The 26086-nt window shown below is 39.5% G+C and overlaps 1 protein-coding gene across 1 annotated transcript in view; it reads right to left on the reverse strand.

Annotated features, from left to right (window-relative positions):
* SLC2A13 (solute carrier family 2 member 13) overlaps positions 1-26086 on the reverse strand; it is a 151796-nt gene that overhangs the window by 112191 nt on the left and 13519 nt on the right. Inside the window, exons 2-3 of the mRNA XM_027731994.2 lie at positions 10548-10707; positions 4453-4661 (exon numbers count right to left, since the gene is read on the reverse strand). Of these exons, the coding sequence (XP_027587795.1) occupies positions 4453-4661; positions 10548-10707 (369 nt within the window). The remainder of the gene's footprint in view (positions 1-4452; positions 4662-10547; positions 10708-26086) is intronic.

The following is a 26086-nucleotide window of genomic DNA, read 5'->3' on the forward strand; positions in this document are numbered from 1 at the left end:
AAAAAATTGGCTGGATGGTCACGCTCAAAGATTTGCGATCAATGGCTTGATGTCCAGGCAAAGTGATGAATGACAGTCCTCAGGGGGCAGTATTGGGACACCTTTGTCAGCAACACGGGCAGTGGGATCGAGTGCATCCTCAGCAAGTCTGCTGACTACACCAAGCTCTGTTGTGTGATCGAGACACTGCAGGGAAGGGATGGCATCCAGAGGGACCTTGACAGGTTTGAGAGATGGGCCTGTGTGAACCTCATGAAGTTCAACAAGACCAAGTGCAAGGTCCTGAACTTGAGTCTGGGCAATCTCAGGCACAAATACAGGCTGGATAGAAAATGGATTGAGGGCAGCCTTGAGAAGGACTTGGGGGTGCTGGTGGACAAAAAACTGGACATGAGCCAACAGTGCATGCTTGCAGCCCAGAAAGTCAACAGTATCCTGGGCTGCATCAAAGGAGATATGAACAGCAGGTCAAGAGAAGTGACTCTCCCTCTCTACTCTGCTCTTGTGAGACCCCACCTGGAGTACTGCATCCAGCTCTGAGGCCCACAAAAGATGTGGACCTGTTGAAATGAGTCCAGAGAAGGGTTACTAAGCTTTTCACACGGCTGGAGCACCTCTCCTACAATGACAGACTGAAAGAGTTGGGGCTGTTCAGCCTGGAGAAGAGAAGACTCTGGAGAAACCTTAGAGCAGCAACCTTCCAGTATGTAAAGGGGGCTACAAGAAAGCTGCAGAGGGATTTTTTACAGGGGAATCTAAGGACAGGATAGGGGAGAACGGCCTTAAGCTGAAGGAGGACCGTTTAGATTATATATTGGGAAGAAATTCTTTACTCTGAGGGTGATGAGACACTGGAATAGGTTATCCAGAGAGGTTGTGGTTGCCTCATCCCTGAAGTTGTTCAAGACCAGACAGAATGGGGCTCTGAGTAGCCTGGTGTAGTAGAAGGTTCCCTGCTCTTGGAAGGGGGCTTGGAACTAGATGACCTTTAAGGTCCCTTCCAGCCCTAACCATTCTATGATTGTGTATTAAGCTCCTGTGCCAGTGCTTATCTGCACTGCTATGATTTGATTGCCTGTTTTTAACTAAAGTGCAGTACAGAACCTCTGCCTTAACTATACTAAAAACTACAATCCAGCAGCAGTGTGAGTCAGACATGTTTTGCTAGGAAGAGTTGTGCCAGAACACTCTACCAGCAATGTCTTTGATCCTTCCCTCAGCCACAAACCCCTTCTGACCATTTTATTCCATAAGAATTCAGAGCCTAAGTCACGGACTGGGGATCTGTGAGATCCACAGCATATTTGAAGGGGAAGGACACTTTGCACGTGTAAACTACTCTTTCCACAACTCTTAAGGCGCATTCCTTTTCTAAAATCTTCCTTATTAGTTCTTCTATCCTTGATTTTCCTGCCTCGCTTGTGCACTACGGTCCCACCATATGAGAGGGCAATGACATTAACAGATGCTGACTAGCTGGACTCGACCAAGATTTGACTTGTCTTGCAATGTTACTGGAGAATGCAACGTCCTCCCCTTCGCTTCTCAAAATGTAAGGTTACAAAACCAAAAGTCCCACTGTGAGTACAGAATAGAGCACAAAAAAGCAGTATCCATGACTGCCAGAAAAAAATGTCATTTGCATCACCAGTCATGGGGAAAACGTTTGTCAAAAAGATACATTATTTTCCTGATACCAATATGAAAATGCTAAAATATAAGCTGCTGAGCAGCATCAGCAGCACTGATTTGACTGAATGTATTAGAATGGATAAAGAAATGTGAATCATTCACTTTACAGGTATCCCACCCCAGCTAAAGTTCGTTGCAGAAGGCATTTTTGTTATTTTGAAGACAGAAGCTACTTGATGACCACGTGAAAAATGCAATGAACTTCTATGATTTTATGACACACATTAAACCCAAACTTTAAGGTAGCTTAAACAACATAGATGAAGTTTCCCTTTGATTCATTCTTCCCTGACAAGAACAGTGGATGAAACAGTTAGAAAAGGCATTACAGTTTTTTAGTGTGGGACTGAAGAATATGTTATGGCCACATTCTGTTACTCCCTTGCAGAAAAGGAGTCAAACGCAGGCTTAGTTTCACTTAGAAACTGATGCCCTAAGGAACTGGTAAAGATGTTTGTGTATCAATCAATGAAAAAGAACATCTGTTCTTTTCCAAGAAAGAAAAGGACAAGAAAGGAAAAGGCACTTTTACCTAAAAGGAAGCCAGATTATTTTCAATCTGCAAAGTCATCTCTCCTTGAATGTTACGTACACACTCCGTCAGTTTAGGGTCATTGCATTTTTTGTGAAACTGGAATGATGTTCACAATGTCCGATAGGATTTCCTACATTCATTTGTCATTGCTATTAACTAGTGTTTTAAAAACATTGTCTGCCACAAATAGGAGAAATGAATAAAAAAATTCCAAACAAACAAAAAAACCCTGCAACTAAAATATCCACAGCAAAATGAAATGCAAAGTCTTTGCAGAAGCACACATTTAAGTTGTGAATACCTGAAAACCTGGCAATGAAATCATGAACAGCAAGTTACTTTTGCAATACACTGAGGATCTGGACAGCTCCTCAAGAAATGAAAGCAATTACAATTTAACACCACTTGTAAATACCACTTGTAATCCACAGAAACGTAAAAATGTATGTCTTGATGCGGACACACAACATATATAACAAAGAAGAACTTGGGTTAAATGAGATGAAGTGCAATTATAATGAAGTTATAATCAAAACCAAGAGTGCCCATAGCTATCTAATGCCTGTCTGCTAAGCATTATAACAAACAGGAATATATATATATACTTGTATATATACTTGTAATATATATACTTGTAATATATATACTTGTAAGTACCATCATTTTTTTTAAATGCCCTTAGGTGACAACTCTGAAGCTGTCAATTACCTGAGAGGAAAACAACAATTCTCTGTAACCAAGCTTTCTCATAGGAATGTGATTGATTTAACCAAACTCCAGAAATAAAATCAGTTTTTGGGGGAGTGTGCAGGGGAAACCAAGAGACCCACACATCCCACAAAACAACCTTGTCAGTTGCCAGTCCAAGTTACAAATGTACAGAGGACTGATTTAACAACCCAGTCAGTCCTACTACCAACACCACATTGGGTTCACAATTACGAAAAAGCATCATGGCAAAAGATTTAGAGAAACAAGGTCATACCCTATAGCCCAGTGATAGAAAATAAGGGTCTGGGTGGGCCAAATGACTGTTCCTTTTATTTCTACAAAGCACTAAAACACAGAACTGAACAGTCCAATCCCTATTAGGATGGAGAACCTTAGCACAGGACTCTTAAGCCCAAGCTGTTCTATGAATATCCACTTCATCACTTTTTACCAAACTAGTCTCAGTGAACTTCATTCTCCACTCCCCAAAGAAGTCAGGAAAAAACAGTATCCAAAGCCTCAAAAAACATAATGGGAGGGAAAAAATCCAGCCCTGCTTCACACTAGTGATGAAAATTTTGAAAATCCTTTCAACTATGTGTCAAATACTTTTTTGCAGACATGTAATTATTTATTATAAGGTTCAAAGTCAAACTCGAGGCAAAGAGAATAGGTATTATAAGATGTTGAATCTCAATGTACACAGATGCAAAGCAACTTCCATTTTTCTTTCCACCAGCTCTGAGAAGTTAGAGTATTTTCCTATCAATGATTAAGGAAGCAAGAATTAAGATGACTCTTACTTAAGAGATTTACTTGAGATTCCCAAGTTTCAGCAGAAAGCAAAGGAAAAATATGTAGAGTGCAGAAATTCAATCAAATGGTAATCTTGTTTCATAAGTAAATAAAGTTTTGAGCAAATACGGTGTAAGGACACAAAACAGTGAAAAAAAGGATTTGATTTAGATGCCTTTTCTTTCGGCAGCAGATCAAAAGGACCTTCAGAAGTTGCCTTTACTGAAACAGAATCTCTGTATTACAGGCCTAGTTTTGTATATCTTTCAAAGGTTTCTTGACTGGAATACTGTCAACTAGGAAGGGGCCTCTGGATAATTCAGGCATGTACAATACCTTCTGACCTCCCTAGTGTCTGCTTGGCCTTTTCCACTGATGAAAGAAACCAAACTTTATTTATTTATTTTCACTTTTCGAGATGGGCATTCCTAAACTGATTATTTTTTTTAGTACAATGTCACATAACTGTAGGTAGTATAAACTTAGAATGCTATACAATTTTACTTTTTCCTCACTTAAGAAATCAGAACCTAATTTAAAACTACAGGATCATAGAAATACCTATTCATTTTTGAAGCTACCAGTACATGAAATACTTAAACAGCAAAACAGACAAGAAAAAGCAAAATATCAAGTTCCCACAGGCTACAGCTTCAACATTTCTTCTGATTTTTATCTCCTCATTGATAGGCAGAGAGGCCAGCAAACATTCAGCATACCTGCTCCGACTTCTTTTTCTTCTTCTTCAATGTTGTTTTTGATACTGTCGTACTCCTCATCGATTGCCTGGTTGCCACGCATTTGAGACAGAATTCTCCGTGCTCTCTGAGTCTGGCCTTTCTGAATGAGCCAGCGGGGACTTTCAGGAAGAAACAGGAATCCAAGAAACTGTATAACCGCTGGAATAGCCGACAGGCCCAGCATGTACCTGGAAATAAATACGCAAATAAATAAATATCTATTATTTGCCTAAAAAAAACATGCTATAAGAAGATTCAGTTACAGCTACTGAAACTGCAGTTTACAGATCAAATCCTCCTCTCTTCATATTCTTTCTCACTCTAAGTTAAGGGGTCAAGAATCATATATTCTGCAAGGTCATAGAAAATATGACCCTTTCTTTCATTTCCAGGAAATCTGATGGATATGTTGACTATTCTGCCACCCCTGACTCTATGGCCACTGGTCCTGAGGACACTAAGTCAGACTAAATGAAAACCCTGAAATTTCACTAGTTTAGAAACTGATAAATCCTTCAGTGAACATAATCAGCAGAAAGAGAAAGCAAATGCACAGAGAAAAAATGGGTACTGTTGATGTCAAAAACGAGACTGAAATACTGCTAATTGTTTCACAGACATGTATAAAAAACAAACCCAAAACCAGACAAAAAACCCAAATGCATAATTTGGTCAGTAATAGACATGTGGCCATTTTATTTTTGAAAATTTCTGTCTATAAGCAAAAACACTGAAAAAAGATCATTTCATCAGCACAGCAATTTATACCAGATCTTTTAGAGAGTCTGCTTTTAAATCTTCAGTCATATGCAATGTTAGGTTTTAAATCAAAACCGTATTTTAGATGCCCAGGGGGTTACTATTTACAGCCTTAAGGCTAGTTCTCTACTCATCAAAGACTTTCCACTAGTTGCAGAGTTATGTTTCCAAGAATCAGCACTGACACCTGTGACAACACCCAGGGATACCATTATTCAATCCTTTTAAAGTGAGGTAAAAGAGTGTGAAAGACAAGCATACTACCAATTTTCATGGGTGGTTCTGGTCTATACACTCCACGTTTTTATATTCCTTCAATAAAACTCTATAAAGATAACAAGAATTGTGAAACAATGTAAAATTTTGTTCTGCTTTTTAAATCTCACCTTCTCCCATTTACACTTCACTGAGATTTTTTTCACTTCCATTAAAGAATTTAAACAGTGCTGGTGTCACCTGTACATTATTTCACATCAGGAGACAGAGCCACTAAAACACCTTGAGAAACCAGCCCCTCTGAATACTGAGGTAGCCTGTATTCATAAACAGGTTCACACCTCGAGATCAGTCAGGAGACTAAGGAGATTTGCTAATCTCTCCTCTATCTCCTCTCTTCATACCCCAGGATACATGTTTTCACACAGGTGAATCAGCAGTCTCTCACCTGGATGTTTTTACAAAGTATGCTATGAAATGAGATTGCTAATAGAGCAGGAAAGAAAGCACAACCATTATTGAAAACCTTGTTTTGGGGCAACGAACCAAATGTATTTCTAAGTCCAAATGCATTTTGAGTGAAAATGGAAAAACACTTTCTTAGAGGCACTTGTGGATTTAACAAAGAAAAATGTGGGCAGTACAACATTTTGGAGAAGACTGGAGAATGGTGAAAAGAACACCCAAAAGACAATGCAAAGAGGACAGCCATCCCAGGACGATGTGCATGCCAGGCCAGCCTTCCCACCCCTAAGGTGAGTCCTCAAGTCCTTCTTAAAACCAGCCAAAATTTCCGAAAGTCATACAAGAAAATCTTGCTCTAGAAAGAACTCTGTGAGCAACTCTCTTATTTTGTAACACTTTAAGAATGGTATAGTTCATCATCGGTTAAAAAAAGAAAAGGATAAGGAAGAAAATGAATTAAAAACATAAAGCTTGTGGAAGGCTTATTAGCTGAGTAGTCTTCAGCCAACATATCTTCACTAATGTTCTCATGCCTCATTCACTACTGTTCTCATTCATTAATGTCTTCATTTCTTCCTATGCTCTTCTCTCTCCACAAACATTTTGGTAACTGTTTACAGAATTACCTTTACACATACAGTATTGAAACTCACCAAATTGTATATTCAATATCTTCATTGGAGTGGCATTTAGAAAGCCTTTTCTGTTTCAAATGAAGAGTAAAACAAGCCCATAAAGATTAAGAACACCATTGCTATATTCTGTCAAACTGGAAACCCTTTAGTCCCTTACATGCAGCAGAGCCTCCAGAACTAAGCAGCTGGGTACCTGCAATCACCTTAGGAGGCAAAATCAATTGAGACTCCTGAAAGCTTGATCCAAGGCTGTTAAAGCTACCAGTTGGACTCTATTGGATTGTTTATCACAGGCAAGATAAAAAAGAAAGGTACAGAAAGTGCTCCCCCACTAAAGTCAGTTTCCAATACACAAACTTCTGGTCAAAGTTGAGGAGAAGGAGCAGGCCAGAAGGAAAACACTGACAGTGTACATCCATTGCAAGTTCAAGAGCTGAAGCAATTTACAGATCAAGCCATTTTGATATAACCAATTTAGAGTAAAAGCAGGCAATTTTAGACATTTCATGCAGTGAGCCGGCTTCCAGAAATCTAATATAGTTCTTTCCTATACAGAGTACAAGACTTTGCGTTTGAAGCCAGATGTCTAGCAGACCTGAAAAAATCCAGCATGAAATTTAATAAGTCTGCTGTAACATTTCTTCTTCTCTGACATACTGCTGCAATACTATTAAGATGGCATTAGCAGGGTTTATAAAGCAAACCTGACATAAGGGTCAGGTTAAATATTTGTTTTCTTTGGTTTATTTTTAATTTAATATCCAGCATTTCCAAGAACAAGAGCCAAGAAAAAGTAAGGCTCCTTACTGGTTTTTTGCAGCACTCCAATACTTAGCCATTCAGTCACAAAGAGATACAGTAATTGCTGTAATTTTTCTTCTTATATGTAATGACTCACATTTGTAATGAATTCACATTTGTGAATTCTCTCTGTGAGTTTACTGGCCACTCTTTCCAGGTGAGAGACCATCTGTACTCTTCCCTGATCAGCATTAGCTTGCAATAAACTAGCTGAGGACAGACAGGTACACTGTCCCCAATAAACGGCTCCAGCATTGCAGCTGAGAATACCTGGATACCTCATCACTGAGGTGGTAGCCTGTTTCTACACAATGCATTGTCAACAGTTAGACGTCACTCAATCCAAAAAAGCAGTACTTGGCACATATATAAAACACAGCATTACTACCTTAGCAGAAGTTATTCAGCACGTGCCAGTAGGCTGCAGAAACAATTGCTCCTCTCCAGAGCCTGGAAAACTGGGACCATCAACATGAGAGAAAGCTACAAACCAGGAATAGCAATGGATCGCTAAGATGGTTGTGCAACTGGAGTGTGTGACATAAAAGAAGAGGCTGAAAGAACTGGGTTTGTGCTGCCCAGAAAAGAGATGATCAAGTGAAGATCTAATTGCATCTTTCATAACTGAAAAGAAGCTCATATAGAAGGAGACAGACTTTCTCAAATGTACCCTGTGAAAGGACAAGAGTCAACAGTCACAAGTTGCAACATGGAAAATTTAGATCGAAGATGGGGGAAAACAGTTCTTCACATTAAGAGTGACTGAATATCTAAGCAAGCTGTCTTGCAAAATGAAAACATCCATCATTGGAGATTTTCAAAGGTCAGCATCTCACACTGATCAGATTAAATACCCAAACTTCCGCTCTTACTCAATCCACAGGTTCTAGGTTTTATTCATAATTTTAATTTTCTCAGTTCAGACAGATTAAAAGGCCTGAATTATAGCAGATTAGGATTTTTTAAGATCCAAACAGTAGAATAAGTTACACCAATGCAGACGTTCTTAGAACAATTGTGCAGCATTTCAGTGGGTGAGGGCCTCATTTCTATTTAAGGTATAGTGGCATATCAAAACAGTGTTTTCCAAAAAGATAAAATCTGCATTTGACAATGATTATTGCCTTCCACTCAATCTTCTATGTTAATTAAACATATTTACAAAGTAACATATCAAAAGATGGTAACTTCCTTGTGTCACTGCTTGATTTGGAAACATCTGATACATTCTATATCAAAACACTGGTTCTTTGACTGATCTTTTCCAAAGCAGCCTAGCAGTCTGCTTTTGAGCTAGAGAATCTATCTTAGTTTACCTGAACAACTAAACAAAAAACAATAACACCGATACTTGTCAGATATTTTGTTAGCTTGTATTTTTCTTCCAGTATGCTAGTATTTACTGAAATACACAGATTAAAACCACATCCTCACCTCCCAAATGTCAGGGCACTAATGGGGAAAAAAAAAGACATATCCACAAAAGCTTCCTCCAGCTGAATCCCTGACCACTGAGGTAACCTGAACTCAAAAATCTGCCTGACCAGAAAGTACACAATGCCTCTAACAGTAACTGTGACTCAGAGCTTCATTTCTAAATGAATACCTTTGCTTGTCTGTTTCTCCCACCCAGCCACATGCACAGGGACTCCTTATGTTAGCAAATTATTAAGACTAAGAGTTAATTTAAAATAATAAAGCAACCACTACATAACTGGCATCAAGGATCAAATAATTCAGTTTGGATTTCACTTAGAAATTCATTATTGCGTGCCACTAACTTTTCTCAAAATTGAGCATATCTCTTTAACTGCAAAAAGGGATTTGCAAGTCTATTAAACTAAGTTGTTCTTTCAGTGAAGGATGTTTGTCGGTTCTCCATAAGTAGACATATAGCCAGAGAATGTAGCTGCATTATAATGAAAAGGTCATCAAAAATTTCATGTAAAACGCAAAATGCTATTTTCATTTGAGCTCTAGTACCCAGAATGCACAAAGCAGAGCTAAAACTTAAAATTCAATTAAAATTAGACAAAATTGGCATGAAGTAACATTTTCCTTAAGGTCAAAATGTGATATCTTTTTACAAAAGAGATAAAGGAAACAATTATATGGACAAAAAGTCAAAATCTCAAACTTCTTGAATCTTCAGTCACACACAGATTAAGCCATAAATTCATTAAGAAAACATTAACTTTTTTTATGTGTATTTATTTATATACTACGAAAAGATCAGCTTCCAAGTTCTCCTATGTACCTGGTCCCAATTGAATTGTTCCTAACTTAAACCTCAAACATCAGCACACCTAGAAGTCCCTATTCAGCTTCATTAAAAGCCAGAAAACATAAACATATTATGTTTCAAGTTTTTGGGGATGGGGAGAGGATCCTTCAAATTAGAAAGTTCCAATAGCAAAATGATTCCAAGCTGTAGCAACAGAAATCTAAGGCCCTACAACAACATGCATCCCTTTCCCAAGAGTGTTTCAAAAGAAAAGCACATATAATTAAGCATAAGTTTCCAAGAGTTGGAATGTAGAGTATAAGTTATTCCTCCTACACATTTCTGTTAATTGTTTTACTCAAGTCAGCTCTGCAAGTGAAATACCGAGCCACTGAAATTTGTCATCTCTCTCAAATGACACATCACTGCAAAGATAGCAGGTATAAGACTGCAGTCCAGAAACACTTAAGAGATGTCTACAGGAAGAACATAATATCCATAAAGTAGACTAAAAGAGATTCATATTATCCTGTAACATAAACTTTTAACTATAAAGTTATGCTACAATAGCCTTCCCTTCAATTCTGATTAGATTGCTACTGCTCAGATTAAGAATATTTGAAATTCACCTCTATTTTGCACATACAGCATCATACTTACTGGAAATTTGCCTTTTGAATAATCAGCATTTAATTATTCTAAATGCAAAAGGCAAGCTATTTTCATAAACATCATGACAATCATTCAAGCTTTTGATGCATATTTATTGCTCTTCCACTTTAAAGTTTAGTACAGTCATATGTGAATATTAAGCTTAAGTGAAAGCAGTATGGATCTATTTTGGCAAGAACTAATTATTAAAGTTCCATTCCACTATACAGTTTGACCACTTTATATGTAAACAAGAACTACTATAGCTGTCAACCAAAACAAGACTATGCCAGTTTTGCTTTTAGCAAGGAAGACTCACAAACCTCCACCCATCCTTCGCGAGGTAGCTGAAGAGTCCATCGACGACACTTGCAAAAAACTGCCCTCCAGTGATGAATAGAGTGTTAATGGTGACTAATCTGCCTCTTAGGTGCGGTGGAGCAACTTCTGCGATGTACACCGGCACAGTCATAGATGCTACACCTACAAAAATAAATTCAGTTACAGTTATAAAATCGAGAGAGACGCTACATTGCTTTTTCATCATAAAATACCATTTTGTGCTGGTTTGGGCTGAGGTAGAGTTAATCTTCTTCATAGTAGCTGGTATAGGGCTATGTTCTGGATTTGTGCTGGAAACTGTGTTGATAATTTGGGGATGTTTTTTTACTGAGCAGTGCTCGCACAGAGTCAAGGCCTTTTCTGCCTCACACCCCACCCCTCCAGCAAGGAGGATGGGGGTGCACAAGGAGTTGGGAGGGGACACAGCTATTTGTGCAAAAGACAGAAATGCCCACGAGGAACACAGACAGGAGGACACACACACACAGACTGTAAAAACAGAGTTCAAGAGTATAAAGAGCAGAGCTGGGTGTGGCACATGCTTTGGTGGTCCAAATCCACCAACAAAGTTGCGCTCTCATTTAAAGCAAATTATATCCTTATTTCCTTAAAAGAACCTACAGTGACAACCAACAGCAATTTATTTTGTAGTTAAAACTTGAAGTACATCGGCAGCACGTGCTCAAAACACATTTCAGCTGAAGTCAGATGAGTTACAACTTGAGCACAGCGAGCACAGCCAAGCACCATCAGACACCAAAACTTCCAGCCTGGGACAGCTCCAATGAGTCCCCATGGACTCACACCAGCACGGGCCAGTGCCACAGCCTCGGCAAGAAAAGGGGTCAACTAAAGGCATGCACATGACTTCTGAAGCACAGCTACGGTTCCTGGCTCATGTCACAGTAGAAGGGCTTCATCTTAAAATGGTGGAGGCTTTGGCCAGCTCCCCGCTGCCTGGCTGACACCAAACTAAGAGCACAAAACCAGCTTTAGCAACATGGTTAGCCTGACAGGACTGCTGGAAGCCTCCAAAAGCTCAAGCAAGGAATATGTATTGTTTAATAATAAAATGGCATCAGAAGATCCTTAGTTGCGATAGGTAAACACTCACAGCAGCCTCTCAGCATGAGAACCCAGTTCCCGGCAGAGTCTCCCAGGACACACCAATGATGCCTCCTCCTCCTACTGACTGAGCAACCCACACGGAATAAAAAACCCACATAAAAGTGTCAGGAAAAAAAAAAGCATTAAAAATTTATTCAACCACTTCTCAAAGCCAACCAGAAGGCACCATGGAAAGAAGCATTCAAATAGTCCTTTGCATGTTTGACAGAGAAGTAAATTTTCAAGCACAACTCACTGTTAGGGATATTTTTCTCGCACCTTTCATGTCAGTATTTGAACTAATGAAAATTAAAGTGATGGAGACAGTGCACATACAAGGGAAAAGCCTCTACAGGAAAGTACAGGAGTGCGTCCATTTGCTGCAAAGAAAAGCCACTGAGGACCCATCCAAGGCAGTGGCTGCCACTGGGGCAGAGGGGAAGTGCCCTAGGGCTGTGGCAGCCCTGGCCCAGGGAGACTGGGCTTTCCCGTTCCCCCAGCCACCCCTCTGCCTTGGGTGTGCCACCCCACATGCCCATGCTCATTCCCCCGCTGCAGTGTGGCAGTGTGGCCATCTTCCCATATATCTTAACATACAGTTCCTAAGAAGAATATCTTGAACGTGGGTAATGATGTAGTGAGGCTAACTTGAGAGGTAAAGATGGCAACACCTGCATGTGTTTTTCATTGCAAAGCAGTAGGAAACCAAAACCAATAAAAACCCTGTAAAAAAGCTACTTTTCCCCCTCATTCAACTATTAATGAAGACTGATTTTACACAGAACCTGCAGAGAAATCTTGTTCAAAACATACCAGACAAAAACGCTTCTCAGGCATCCAAAAAGTAGAGCCATGCCATTGACCAGACCATCAGCTATCACTAATGTTCAACACACATCATCAGCCCTGAGACACTGCTAGAACCACTGGTAGCCACAGCTAACACGACACTTGCTACATACAAGGGAAACTAAAGCTTGTTGCATAACATAAGGGTAGTATGAAAGTTAACATGTCGGTGAACAGTCTTGAACAAGAGGCACGATGACAACAGATTTACTGTTTCTGCTGCATTCTTTCCACACAGTTAATGGCTACAGGAATAAGCAGAGAAAGGTGAAGTTTGCACATCTCAAGCCAGTGATACCAGCTATCCAGCTGGCATTAATACAATAGCTGAAATTATTTATTATCAAACCTGCAATGAACAGAACAATATTTGTTAGGGAAACCTAAGGAGTTAAGAGTATTAGTTCAAAATCACACAGAATTGTTTAGATTGACAGGGACACTGGGAGATCATCTAGTCCAACTGCTGTTCATGCACGGTCAGTTAGACCTTGACAATCTCCACATGTGGATCTCCAACCAAAATGACTCTGTAATTCTGTGGCTTCTACGCCAGCTTTCTCACCCTGAGACTTCTCACAATGTTGCTGTCAGAAACAGCCTTTCTGGATTTCTATTTAGACCTTACTTCCTCTAATGTGCATCCCAAAACCTGTAGGTTCAAAACATCTAAGCAAAAGCCTCAATGCAGAAGACGTTTGTTACATATTTTCAGTTATCATTTCAATATCAAAACACATGCTTTTCTATTCTGAGTCCGAAGAGTGCGGCAGGAAGTTTCAGGAAACAGGAAGCAATTAGGAAAGCCTCCTCAGTTTATCTGACTGACATCCAGCAAGCACTCACGCACAAAAGCAAAGTTCTTTCTAAAAAAACCCAACATGAGTAAAAATGGCTATTATGAAACAGACCAAATGAAGGGAAAAAATCCTATCACTTTAAGGAAACAATGCTTTAGATTCCATAGTGGTATTTACATTCCCGATTTGCTTTTAGTTGCCTTAGAATGCGTCAATGTTCTCCAGACTTTCCTCCTCTAATTTCAATTTAAGATACACTAGACTATAGGACAGTAAGTTCTTCTGAAAAGGCATAGTTGGAAGCAAAGCATTAAATGTTAGCCAAGTATAAAAATCTCTAAAATACATAACCAGTATTTGTTATGTGATTATTTTAATAGCTAGATATTAAAGAAATTTGAAAAAAATTTGCTAGGAAAACAAATATGGCTGCAATGGAATCTTTCCTTAATCTTTCATATGAGAATGCTTTCATTTACACTTTATAATATGCTCTCACTATTAAACTGCTCCCACCAAATAAAAGATTCTTGCTGCAGGCAAGTATATTACTACCTAACTAATAAAGCTGATAAGTGACAAGACATTGGAAAGAAAATGAAGACAATTAACTGGAAATCTGTCAGAGGAGGTTGTGCACCACAGCTATGAAATCTGAGACAAGAGAGCAGGCAAGTCCAGTCTCTCTCCACTTGAGTAACCAAGACATGAACATTTTGTCCTCATTAAAGGATATAGCTTAGAAAAAACATAACTGAAGGTTCCTTAAATTTAGATCAGAAGATGCATCTAACTATTATACAGGAAGCATTAAATCACACAGTGGGTTGAAATCATCGTATTAAATGTTTTTTCACTTCTAAAATCACTTAGGAGACTAATTATTAAGGCTCCTCCGATAATCTGCAGATTTACCACTGGAAAGCAGAGACAAGACAGTACACAGCTCAATTTTAGGACAATCAATAGAATGCAGGTGTGAAAAGACATTTTAGAATCACATTACCATCCAGAAAGGTATTTCCAGTATGTACATGCAAGCATCATAAAAAATTCATTAAGAAATTCAGGAATGAAGTCAGTAAACCTACTGACAGGAGAGATAAAATGGTCAATAAAGGAGAACTCCTATGATAATTAGAATTAAAAATATATTTTAAGAAAGGAAATTAGGTAGCAAAACACAAGGACTAACAAAGGAATCAGAGTTCTTGTTTATAAAAAGCATTTGAGAATAAATGCTAGGGAGATGGAACAATTTTAAAGATTTTTTTTTTTGCAAGATCACATGGATAAAAATACACCCCTGTCCAGATCAGGACTTACACTACAGCTCCAGTCATGTCTCTAGCAGATAGGAGGGAAGGTGCATCACAAAAACAACAGATGAGCAAAAAAAGCTGGAGACAGGATATTAAATGAGATCCACTTCTACTCCTTGCATAATAAAAAAGCTCTAAGGTAGTAGGGATGTAAGTGTCAGTCATTTCCTTGGCATCAGCCAATAACCAGTGTCAGAAGCAGCGAAAACATAGGGAAGGATTCCTGACAAACTGTTGTTGCTGCTGTTCAGATTACTACCCAGAAGGTTCATAAACACAAGAGACAGGTGACAAAAATTGGGTAACTTTAAAAAAAAAACCTCATGCATCTCAATTAGCTTTTCATGTTTAGGAATAAAGAGGACTAATGGTGAACTAGAAGTGCTAAGGAACTTCATCGAGGAGCTGGTGTCTCTTTGCATTGTGGTTCTGTCCCTCCTTCTGTCCAGCAGATGCTGGCCCTTTGCATTAACACCAGGTAAACCAGGGAATACTATCAGCTAAAAGGATCCACATGCCTGGTGGGGTTTGTACCACTTGGCTCCCTTAAACAGTTCACAATGAGATCAAAAGACTGTACTGGCCCATAGGCAGGACTAGGTATGACAATGGAGTGGCATGAACTGCCAAAGGACTCAAGACTGTCCAGTTGGAAACCAAAATTAGGATATGAAATAATCAAAATAATCAGAAAAAAAAAAAGTGAAGATATCTCTGTTCCTATTTGAGAGTAAAGCAATTCAGCCATTAATCTCTATTAACAACAAAGAACACACACAGCTCATTATAGAAATATGTAGTTAGGAGTTCCAAATGAAAAGGCAAAAATAAAAGTTAAAAAAGGTTTAGAATAGTCATGGGAATGAGGCATCCTTTACTAACATATAGAACTGTACTGAGGTACCTCACCAAGGCAAAATATTTCACATAGCTTAGAATGAATTTGTAAGAGTGAGTTTTCATCAAAATGTTAAACTTTAATGCTACCAACTTTAAAATTCACTTAATAAAAAAGCATCCTATAATGATTTGTCCTGCTTATAAGAATTTTAAGCAGCCTTTGCAAGTGATTCCACAGCCAGAGGATTTGTGGAGGCAACCTGATGAAGAAGCAAGTTTATGGCAAAGAGAATCAGGAATTAAATATTAGCAGAGGTTGCTATGCTACGAGAAAGTTTGAATACAAAGTCAAGGTGAGTATTTTGTGGGGGTGAGGAGGGAGTGTAATTAAATAGTAAATTCCAAAGGTGACAGGGGAAAACTAGCCAAGCCACAGCTGAACACCAGGCTAATGTTTTCTTCCAGCAACTTTGCACAAAATCTAATAAACTTCTTACACCCTGGATACTGGACATGCAATCTAAATTTAGTGCCTCGGAAACACAGTTGACCCCAGAAGTATGTCAGGTTATACAGACAAAGAGACTTTCATCAAGTATTTTCTTTCAGTTGTGTTCCCACAAAATTATACTCTAAGGTTTTTGCTTTACTCTGACAAAAACAGCTTTCTTGCCAATGGATAACTTTAGAACATTGCTCACATCTGACTAGTTAGTAACACTCAGGAGGATAAGGGTAACACACTGGTTAACTTTCTGAAAGAACTGAAAAAAGTTCTACAGTAATTGTATAGTCTTTACTGTCAGTCTACAGAAGAATCAATTTAAATAGTTTGTGGAGTAAAGAACATCCATCAAGAGAAAAGGGATACATTTTAACAGCTCCACAACATATTACAATTGTACTGCTCAACCTAAACAGAAATTAAGCCTTTTCATAGTCTCACAGAGTCCTTTTCTGCTGTTACAGTTAACACTTCAGCTTTCAGTAACGGCAGTCAACTTAAGGGGATATTAGAGTGCCTTATGAAACATGTTAATAGGAAATACTTGAGAAAGCAGTGCATTTGAATGCTGTTCTACTACACTAACCACTTCCCTGACAGATAAAGCTAAAATCTTCATTGAACAGCTTGTATTTGAGTGCAAACATCAGGGAAAGCTCAAGCCCCCTCTAATATCTAGGTTTCCCACTGTGGTGGTTTGAGCCACCACAAAAATCCAAGATCCAATTTCCAGGCTTCCCCCGCCCCTTCCCACAATTTTATCTCAACACCAAAGAGAAACTTTCAGGCAAGAGGCTTCTATAGGGGGAAAGGGGAAGTATATTTACATTTATTACATTTATAAATACCGTACAAGCTAAAAGCAACTATATATATAATATTACACACTTCTATCAGTCCTTTTAAGCTTTTCCCTCAATTCAGTCCAGGAAAAGCTCTTCAGGCTGATAGGTAAAGCAGTCTTTCTCTTGTGGGAGTGTTCAGGGAAAAGGGTTCACTCCCCCCACCAACCTCCAGCTGTCTGCTCAAGTCTTTTCTTCTTCACGAAGTCCAAGAAGGTAGCTCTGAGTCCTTTCTCCTTGGTTCCATGCCATCTCTGCTGTGTCATTCTCTCTCTCATACCTCAGTTCCGTGCTGCTGTAGTTTAGTTCAGCTTATCACAGTACACGTCTTGGAATCTTCATTCCTCCTCCGAGTTTTCGGCTGTCCTCCATTTAAATCACTGCAAGGACATCCTCCGGGCCTTTCTCTGGTCCCTCTCCAATTTCGCCTGGGGTTATCTCCCCTGCACCAGGCTGCATTCCGCCATCCACTTTGGCTCGGCTCCAATGCCGAGCCTCCCCTCCACTTTACAGTGAGAGGGAAAAGAAGAAGCCCCCTCTGCAGTCTAGCTGCAAAGGAGGGGGGGGAAGAGGGCTTGGCTCCTCTCTCCCGCTTACCTTTAGGTGTTGTGATTCCCTTCCCTCACAACACACACTCACTCCAATGCTGCCTCCAACCCTGGCTTAGCCAGGGCAGTGGGCTGCAGGGCCCCCTTTCCCTCCAGAGGGGAAGAAAGGGGGCCCTGCCACCCCTGGGCCTTCTACACCCACACACCCACACAGCAGCAGACACAGCAGCAGCCAGACAGACCGATTGCCAACAACTTCCACCGGTTGTGTATATATGATTTTTTACAGGAGCGAACAAAACGGGCAGTGATTGGCCCTCCAGGGGAGATTGCCCTGGCACCCAATCACCTCTAGGCCCCCCGGCTCCCAGGGGGGCAATTTCAAACCATGACACCCACCCATTGCACGTATCTAGTAAAGGCATTATCAGCAGTTTATAGCTGGTTATTTTAAGTTATTTCAAGGATGACTGGCAGCACACTTTCCCTTTTAATCTCTCTCCCACATCAGATTAGTAGAAGTCCATTTCTTAGAAGTGGCACAACCATACTTGGCTACAGCAGAGCCCTGAAATGCCCAAGAGCAGTGGGACAAACAGCTAGCACTAAGACCACATTGCTTCGTGAGAACATAAATCACAGTGATGGACAGATTTAGGTACATCTCTTCTAGAAAAGGGGTCAACATCAGCAGCCTTCATTTAAGTCTGGTATTTTATTTTAACACTAAGTCATTGAATCATAGAGAGCTGGTTCATTATAGTTAAAGAACCTGTGCTGCTGAACATCTAATACACCAAGTAATTGCAGATCTTTATGTCCCTATCTAGTCACTAGCCCAAACCAGTGTGGCCAATATTGTAATGGATGCCAAAAAACCTGTTACTATGTGGCATCCGATTGTGAAGGAGTCAAGGAGCAGAACAATTTGGAGAAATATAAAGGAAGCTCCTCACTAGTTGATATTGTTTCAGATATATAGAACAATCATATCTTAATAAGACTGGATGAATAATTCTTTCTGTTGACCACGAGAAGGTTTTTTCACTCTTGTGTGTTATCAGTAAGGATCAAAACCACAAAACCCTTCTTTGCTTAAGAAAACCTCAAATTGTGTCCACTAGAAACAACCACAGCTGTCATAAATGCAACGCCCCAAAAAGTTAGCATCAGCCTTACGCAAAAGTAATTTCAAGTTTCAAGCTCTTCCTTGTTCAGAAGATACAGAACTAAATCCAGCTCATAAAAAACTTAAGAGGCCAACACAGAATACAATTCCTGTAAAATTAAAGTGCTGAGGCCTTTCTCTAGCATCTCCAGGACAGTATCTCAGAACAGCCTAAGGCAATCATATATCACAGTAAAGAGACATGAACATTCAAGAAAGCATAATCAAGGAGGGACTATTTATCACAACACTTATTTTCCTACACAGAAATTCTGTAAATCAAGGAATCTTTTTAATCTGGAAACGGGGGGTTACGAAATGGGAAAAAGTAAGTGAGCCATGACACTAGACAGAAGATAGACAAAAACCCTGTACAGGTCAGAGTGTGAAGGTAAAGCCTAGTTTATTCAGTTTATTAAAAGAAAACATACCAAAAAATGCAGTAATCTTTAATAGCACACAGGCAGTAATTTAAAAAACACTACCCACAGCCAGGCAACCAAGCCATTCAGTCCTACTAAAATAACATCCCAATGCACAGGGAGATACAAAACATGCCACAATCTGTGGACACCGAAAGACTTAAGAAGGAGAGCTAGAGAAGAAAAATGCTTCTTCTCTGGGAAAACTGACAAACAGGAGAATCCTACATGAAAGCCAACAACTGAGAAAGTTTTTGAAGTCAGATGAAAGTAACATCACGGCTACCTGTTAAGGAAAAAAGAAGGGTAGCTGTCATAGGTGACACCCTCCTGAGGGGATCAGAGTGTCTGACAGGCTGACCAGAGCCACCCCACAGGGAAGTCCTCTGTCTCCCTGCGGTGCAGGTAAGGGATGTCACTAGAAAACTCTTCAGATTAGTATGGCACTTTGTTATCCGCTATTGATTCTTCAAGTCAGCAGCACAAGATCACAAAGAGAAGTGGCAGATTCTGCACCTGGGATGGGGCAACCCTGGATGTGCATACAGACTAGGGAATGAGACACTGGAGAGCAGCACTGAGGAGAGGGACCCAGAGGTCCTGGTTGATGGCAAGTTGAATATGAGTGAGCAGTGCCCTGGCAGCCAGGAGGGCCAACCATGTCCTGGGCAGCATCAGGAACAGCATTGCCAACCAGTCGAGGGAGGGGATTGTCCCGCTCCACTCTACACTGGTGCAGCCTCACCTTGAATATTGTGGCAGTTTTGGGCGCCACAGTATAAGAAAGATTAAACTGTTAGAGAGTGTCCAAAGGAGGACAACGAAGATGGTGAAGGGCCTTGAGGAGAAGCTGTATGAGGAGCAGCTGAGGGCACTTGGTCTGTTCAGCCTGGAGGAGACTAAGGGAAGACCTCATCACGGCCTATACCTTCCTCACAAAGAGAAGTGGAGGGGCAGGCACCGATCTTCTCCCTCTGGTGACCAGTGACAGGAGCTGAGGGAAGGTTTAGGTTTGATATTAGGAAAAGATTCTTCACCCAGGGGATGGCTGGGCAGTGGAACAGGCTCCCCAGGGAAGTGGTCACAGCACCAAGCCTGACAGAGTTCAAGAAGCCTATGAACAACACTCTCAGGCAGATGGTGTGATCCTTGGGGTGACGTGTGCAGGACTAGGAGTTGGACTTAATTATCTTTGTGGGTCCAACTCAGTATATTCTATGATTCTAAGTGTTAGAACCACTTCAACAGCAGGGTCCTATTCAATTCAGCCTCAGTGTTGGTACTATATATAGAACAGCTCATTTTAGAAAGAGAATATTTTTAAACAAATAATTTTTTTAATCCAAAGTTATTTTGAGATTATTCAAGGCCACAGTAACAAGTCAAGAAGAAATTTATCTGGAGAGACAAAGTCAGAAGGAAAGAGCGGGATTTAATTAACTAGAGATATGTAGAAATTTTGAAGCAAAGGTCTTTGCAAGAGTCTGAGCATATGAGAATGACTAGCATTACACATGTCACATCAGAGTTTACACTTCCCAGCAACCCAGAACTAGTTACCCATATTCAGTCTTTCTTTATGGCTAGCATATGTTCCTATTAATCCAGGTTGTGAAGCACCCAGACAGATATCTCTCCACTCAGATGCCCTAGTTCCTGAGTATCCCACTGAGCGTGCCACACTGGGAACCCGTGCCTGTCATTCACGGCTGTAGTTCCCATTTCAGAAAGGCACCAGAAATTGTGAAGAAATGTATTTTTTAATTGTTATAACAATACAAGATTAACAATCAGCCCTAGAAGTGAGTAAAATCTACCAAAAGCAACTAGTAAAAAGTCTTAATTTATTCTGTTTCTTAAATTAATTTCAAGATCAAGAACTATTCTGTAAACTTATAAGATGCAGATCGTACATCGTGAAAAACAGTCAAGATATTTATACCACTCAAAACAACCTTTATTTTTAACACATAACAGAAGCTTCTCACTTCAGAAAATAAGAGCATTTTTTATTTTCACTTGAAAATTATGAATACAATATAGTAGTTTTCTTTATTACAGCTTGTATAAACACGTAAGTCAAGCACTACTTAATCTACTTTAAGAGTGATGGTTTTAGTTTAAATAAATAGTAATTGAGAAAAGCAGTACTTTGCTGTAGACCTTTTTCAGCACATGCAGACTGTTCACTGTACAGGTTGCTCGCTTACACTTAGGAAAAACTCGCCACTGAATGTGGTCAAGGCCTGAGGCACCTCCAGCCACAGATAAGGAGTTGCTTCCCCATCCAGTGGCTCCTCCCCTTCCAGCAAGGGAGGAGACCAGGATGTGTATCCACATCCCTGCTACCCCATTTGCCATTTGAGTCTTTTGATCTGGTGGCTGGCGAGGACTTGTGCTGCGGCACTAAGCAGCTGAAGGGTGGCAATCCAGCTCTTTCTGCTGACTTAGCCAAGCAAACAGCAATTTCCAGCAGGGAAGTATGGTTTTAAAATGACCCAGAAAGATTTGGCAGGGCTTATCCACACAACCATTCATATGTGCCAGAAAACCATCATTACAAACAGCACGCAGCCTTTACACAGTTAAAAAAAACCAACAATCCCACATCGAAAAACCCAGAACAAGAGTTGAATGCTTCAAGCATTAGCAAGTATTTTCTGTGCAGAGAAATTTTATTTTCAGAGTAAAAGGGTAATGATTTGAAAGCTCCACATAAAATGGATATTCCTTTTTAACTTTAAACTTTTGTTTATAAACCATTTTTCCCCTAGTCCTACTACAGAGATGCTTTACCCAACCTACAATAATTCTAAGAGAACTGGTATCTGTGCAAACATGAACAAGCTTTGGAAGCCAAACTCTAGCTCAGTTAAGAGCATGCCTTCAGCTTATACCTGAAAGCCCTCTTCAACTAAGACATAAACTGATTTCAACCGTGCCTCTTTCTACAAGTGCAGTTATTAAAACAATGACACTGGCTAACTTCTCTGTAAACTGCTTTAGGTTTCATTGAGTTAACCAGAAGTCCAGCAACTGACTCTAAACATGAAGCTTCAGATGAAGATGAGCAGAAGAATGCATTTTCTTACCTACCACTTGCGATTAAAAATAAAAATTAGAAAGGCTGATCTCATTGCAAACTTAGTATTTTAGAGGAAAAAAGTAACATTGAATGAGTTTATTCACTATTCAGGAAAGCCATTCATAAAAATACTGTCTGTCTAGTTTATAATTCCCAGTAATTTCATGCTTGCCATGGGTAAATACATTGCAAACATCAACACAGAGAACTATATTTTTATATTAATTACTACATTTATTTATCCAGTTGTGCAAGAAACAGCATGATTTGTAGGAAGACATACCAGTTCTATGGATTTATAACTATTGCCCTAAAAAATTAACAAAAGTCTCGTAAGCCTTTTACAGCCTAAGGTTTGATTTTAAAAACTAAGTTTCAATTATATCTTTATAACGCAAGTAGCACTCATGACAGTAATATAGCTGCGGTTATAATGAAAATATAAAAGTCACAGTGATTGCTCAGTTTTCTTCTATACTAGCAGTTTCATACACAAACAAGCTTGTGCCTACAAACACAAGTGATCCATACAGAGATAATAAAACATCTTTTTGACCATATGGGGAAAATATTTGCAGTAGTGGAGGTTGTGGGTGGTGGTGGGAATCAATATAGTATTTCTCCCTCAAGACACCTTCTGTGGTACATGTTTTGCATGCTAGGAAGAGTAAGGGTGTTCCTAGTGCACATGGGTTAAGGCAACCTTGCTTTATGAAAAACAGCTCAGCTCAAATATCTAGCTTCCATGAATCTACTCCTTATGATCTGGAGTTTCCCTGCTACCAATGCAATAACAGCTGATGTGTGCCAGTGCAATGCAGCTGTAATAAGAGAACATCACCTGGAGGAATCCCAGCTAAAGATCTCTCAAGTAAAGCAGTTACATCTCAGAGAGGGTTTTAACTATTACAACAAGGATCTTGCATTAGACTGTTCTTAGCTGAGGGATAAGCCAATTCTGAACTTGAGGTTGCACAGGTTTACTCATAGCAATGACTCGTGACTGCTCTCCTAGACTATCACAACTACAGGACTCGTGGTGTAATACTCAAACTGTCAAGAGATACAAGGTTACTTTAAACTATTTTGGTGCATATTTACTTCCATCAGTGGCTCATGCTGACAAAAAGGACATGTTACAAGTGAAGAATGAAGCTGCTGCATTTGCAGGGGAAAAAAAAAACAAAACAAGACAGTAGTGTGTCAAGTGCCAAAGGAAAAAAAGGAACAGATCAACTGCTCCATTACCAACATCTAAAGGACAAAAAGCTGAGGAAGCCTCAGCTAACCAGGAGTAGGTGGATGCTGCAGGTGGGAAGAAATTACTGCTAAATTTCGTCAGGGAAATAGACTGCCAAAGAGCTTCCTGGGAAATGCTGCTCTCATGACTTTCAGCTTTTGACAATTTGCAGTGCTCTAGACGCATTGTAATGGACAGTCACCTTCCAAACAACAGATGTGATTCTGGTAAGAGGTCTTCTTCAAACAGATGCAAGAACTGCAGGTCAGAGCACAGCCCCTGCAGCGGAGCTCTTTCCTGCCCTATTTTTAATTCTCCAGGCATGTTAGCAGGGGAGGATTCAGGCAGAGCTCCAGGTCAGCCCACAGTGAAAGCTGGGCAAACACCGTGATGTTCTCTTGTTAATTTATACAAGATCCTGGTAACTGTAGATAACCTAAAGATTAAAAGGAAATAAAGATGGGTATCTGAAGCGCCCTTCTGTAACTCAGTGCACTGCACTGATTCTCCTACCCAGCAGTCTGCTCTGTTGCCCCTATTCAGTGAGAAAACTGAAAACAAGAAATTTAAAAAAAAATTAGGAGTTGAAAATTAAAAAAGCATATCTGACAGTCCTATTCCAATTAACACAGATGCAGCAAATACCCTTTTAAAGATAAAATCTGCTTTTCCTGTGACTTGCGCTACACAAGTTGCAATAAATCAGTGTAACCTGCAAGATAACAAACCAGCCAATTAAATTCTCCACTGGTTCAGTTTCCTGTCCCCTAGCCTCTAAGTGACCCAGCTTTTCTGTACTTGAGGCACAGCTACTACAGAAAGTCTCCTATAAATTTAACTCCTTCATATCTGTCCCCACTAAGAAGTGGATTCCACCCCTAAAACTGAAAGGTTTACAGTTAAAAATGAAGCCACATCCTCCTTCGAAGTGACAAGACATTCTCATTTAAGATTCAAGCTTTAAGTGAAAAGATTCATGCACAAGCTACCACCAAGAAACACAACTAAATCCAAAATCTCTCTGAAATACAAACTTTGCAAGTTCTGCACTTACACACTAGCATTACTCCACTTCCACAGAGAAAAATTTATAAAGAAATTTCCCTATTTGAGGATAACTGAAAATCCAAAGATCAGAGCAGAGAAGGAGCTCTGAATGCTCACAGGACTCTTTCCAAAGAAACGCTATGAAGTAATTAATGTCTCCCGTCTTGATTTTCCCTATATCACATTTCACCTGATGTTTTAATTAAAATTCATAAAGCAAGATTTAATTGAAACATCAATTATGTAAAACTCAGTTACATATAATTAAATTTTCAATGAAAAGTAAAAATAATTACTTTATTTACACTTTAAAAACATTTTTGGTCTACTTCCTCTTTCTTATTTCTCAAAACAAAAGGTAGGGACTACTGACAATACTCTAGGAGAGCAGCATCAGAAGGAAGAATTAATTACCCACTGAGGAAGAATCTTTAAACTGAGCACTAATAAAGTAACTGTGAGTAGGAAAAGGAACCAGTCGTGATAGCTTCCAATAAAGCACTAGGAACAGGCAATGAAGCACAAAACAGCTCATAGGTGACTGGATCTCTGAATTACTCACTACCCCCTCCTACCTGCCCAGTTAGTACCATTTATACTTGTGTGCAGTAAGAAAATAATAAAACCACAGTATCTTCCTCATAAAATTTTACAATCCATTGCAAAACACACATGTGGATGACAGGCTTATATGCAGATGACGTTGGGAAGAAGTCTCTGCTCTAGCAGAATGTTACTCTTCCTGCTACCAAAGATGACTTCCTTAAGAACAGAATCCCCCTCCCTAACACTTGTAACCTACCACAATACTATGACAGCTAGAAAAACTTCACACAGACTGTGCTTCCAATGCAGCGTGTGCCTCCAGCAATTTAAATGTCTATTGCTCATTATCTTCAGATCCACCTTTCAAATCCTGTCAAGTTCACATCCACATTCCACTGCTCACTCTGAGTTTACACTCTTCTCCTTGCTTAGTTCAAAGGACTTTTTAATTGCTAATACGTACAGACCATTTGAGTAGTGTTTCAATACACCATATCAGAAAATTCAAGCTTAGGTATAAATTACCAAAAGCAGTTAGTGGCAAAGTCCTTTAACGATTCTTCTGCCAATTGCTTGTAAAGTACAGAATAGGCTCGTGGGAGTAACTGAACAATAAGCAGTCAGTGACACAGCATGTCAGATTATATTCTGGAAGTTAAGCCTACATTATTCCACTGAGATACATCTTCGAATGCTTTTAGAGGTGGGTTGATTTTAGGCAACTTTTCTGTGCAATGACAAGTATGTGACAATTTATATATATATATATATATGTATCTATCAATGCATGGTTTGCACTTCCAGTTAAATAGAAGTACCTACAGTTACAAAGCCAAGTGGGAATTATGTAACAGCCATTAATTGTTATTTGTAACAAATAATTTACCTGCATTTCAGTAAGATTTGACTGTCAGGCTTTCCTGAGGCCTGATTTCTCTGACTGGTACCACCAACAGTACTGCATGTCTAAAGGCCAAACGCACAGCAAGGAGGGACAGAGGAGAGAAGAGATCTGACTGGAGGAAACTACCTAAGAAACTGAAAATCAGAATATGAAGTGCATTCAGAGCAATTACAGTGTTGAACAGGTTATGACTGATAGAAATAAAGATTATTATTTGTTTTTAAATAAGTCTAAGAAAACCTTTTGAAAATGCAAACATCAGTTACACCTTACAGAAGGAAAAATGGAGGCATAA

Source organism: Pipra filicauda, unplaced genomic scaffold, assembly GCF_003945595.2.
Source record: "Pipra filicauda isolate LSUMZ 115617 unplaced genomic scaffold, ASM394559v2 scaffold167_size3244652_pilon, whole genome shotgun sequence".
Taxonomy (NCBI): Eukaryota; Metazoa; Chordata; class Aves; order Passeriformes; family Pipridae; genus Pipra; species Pipra filicauda.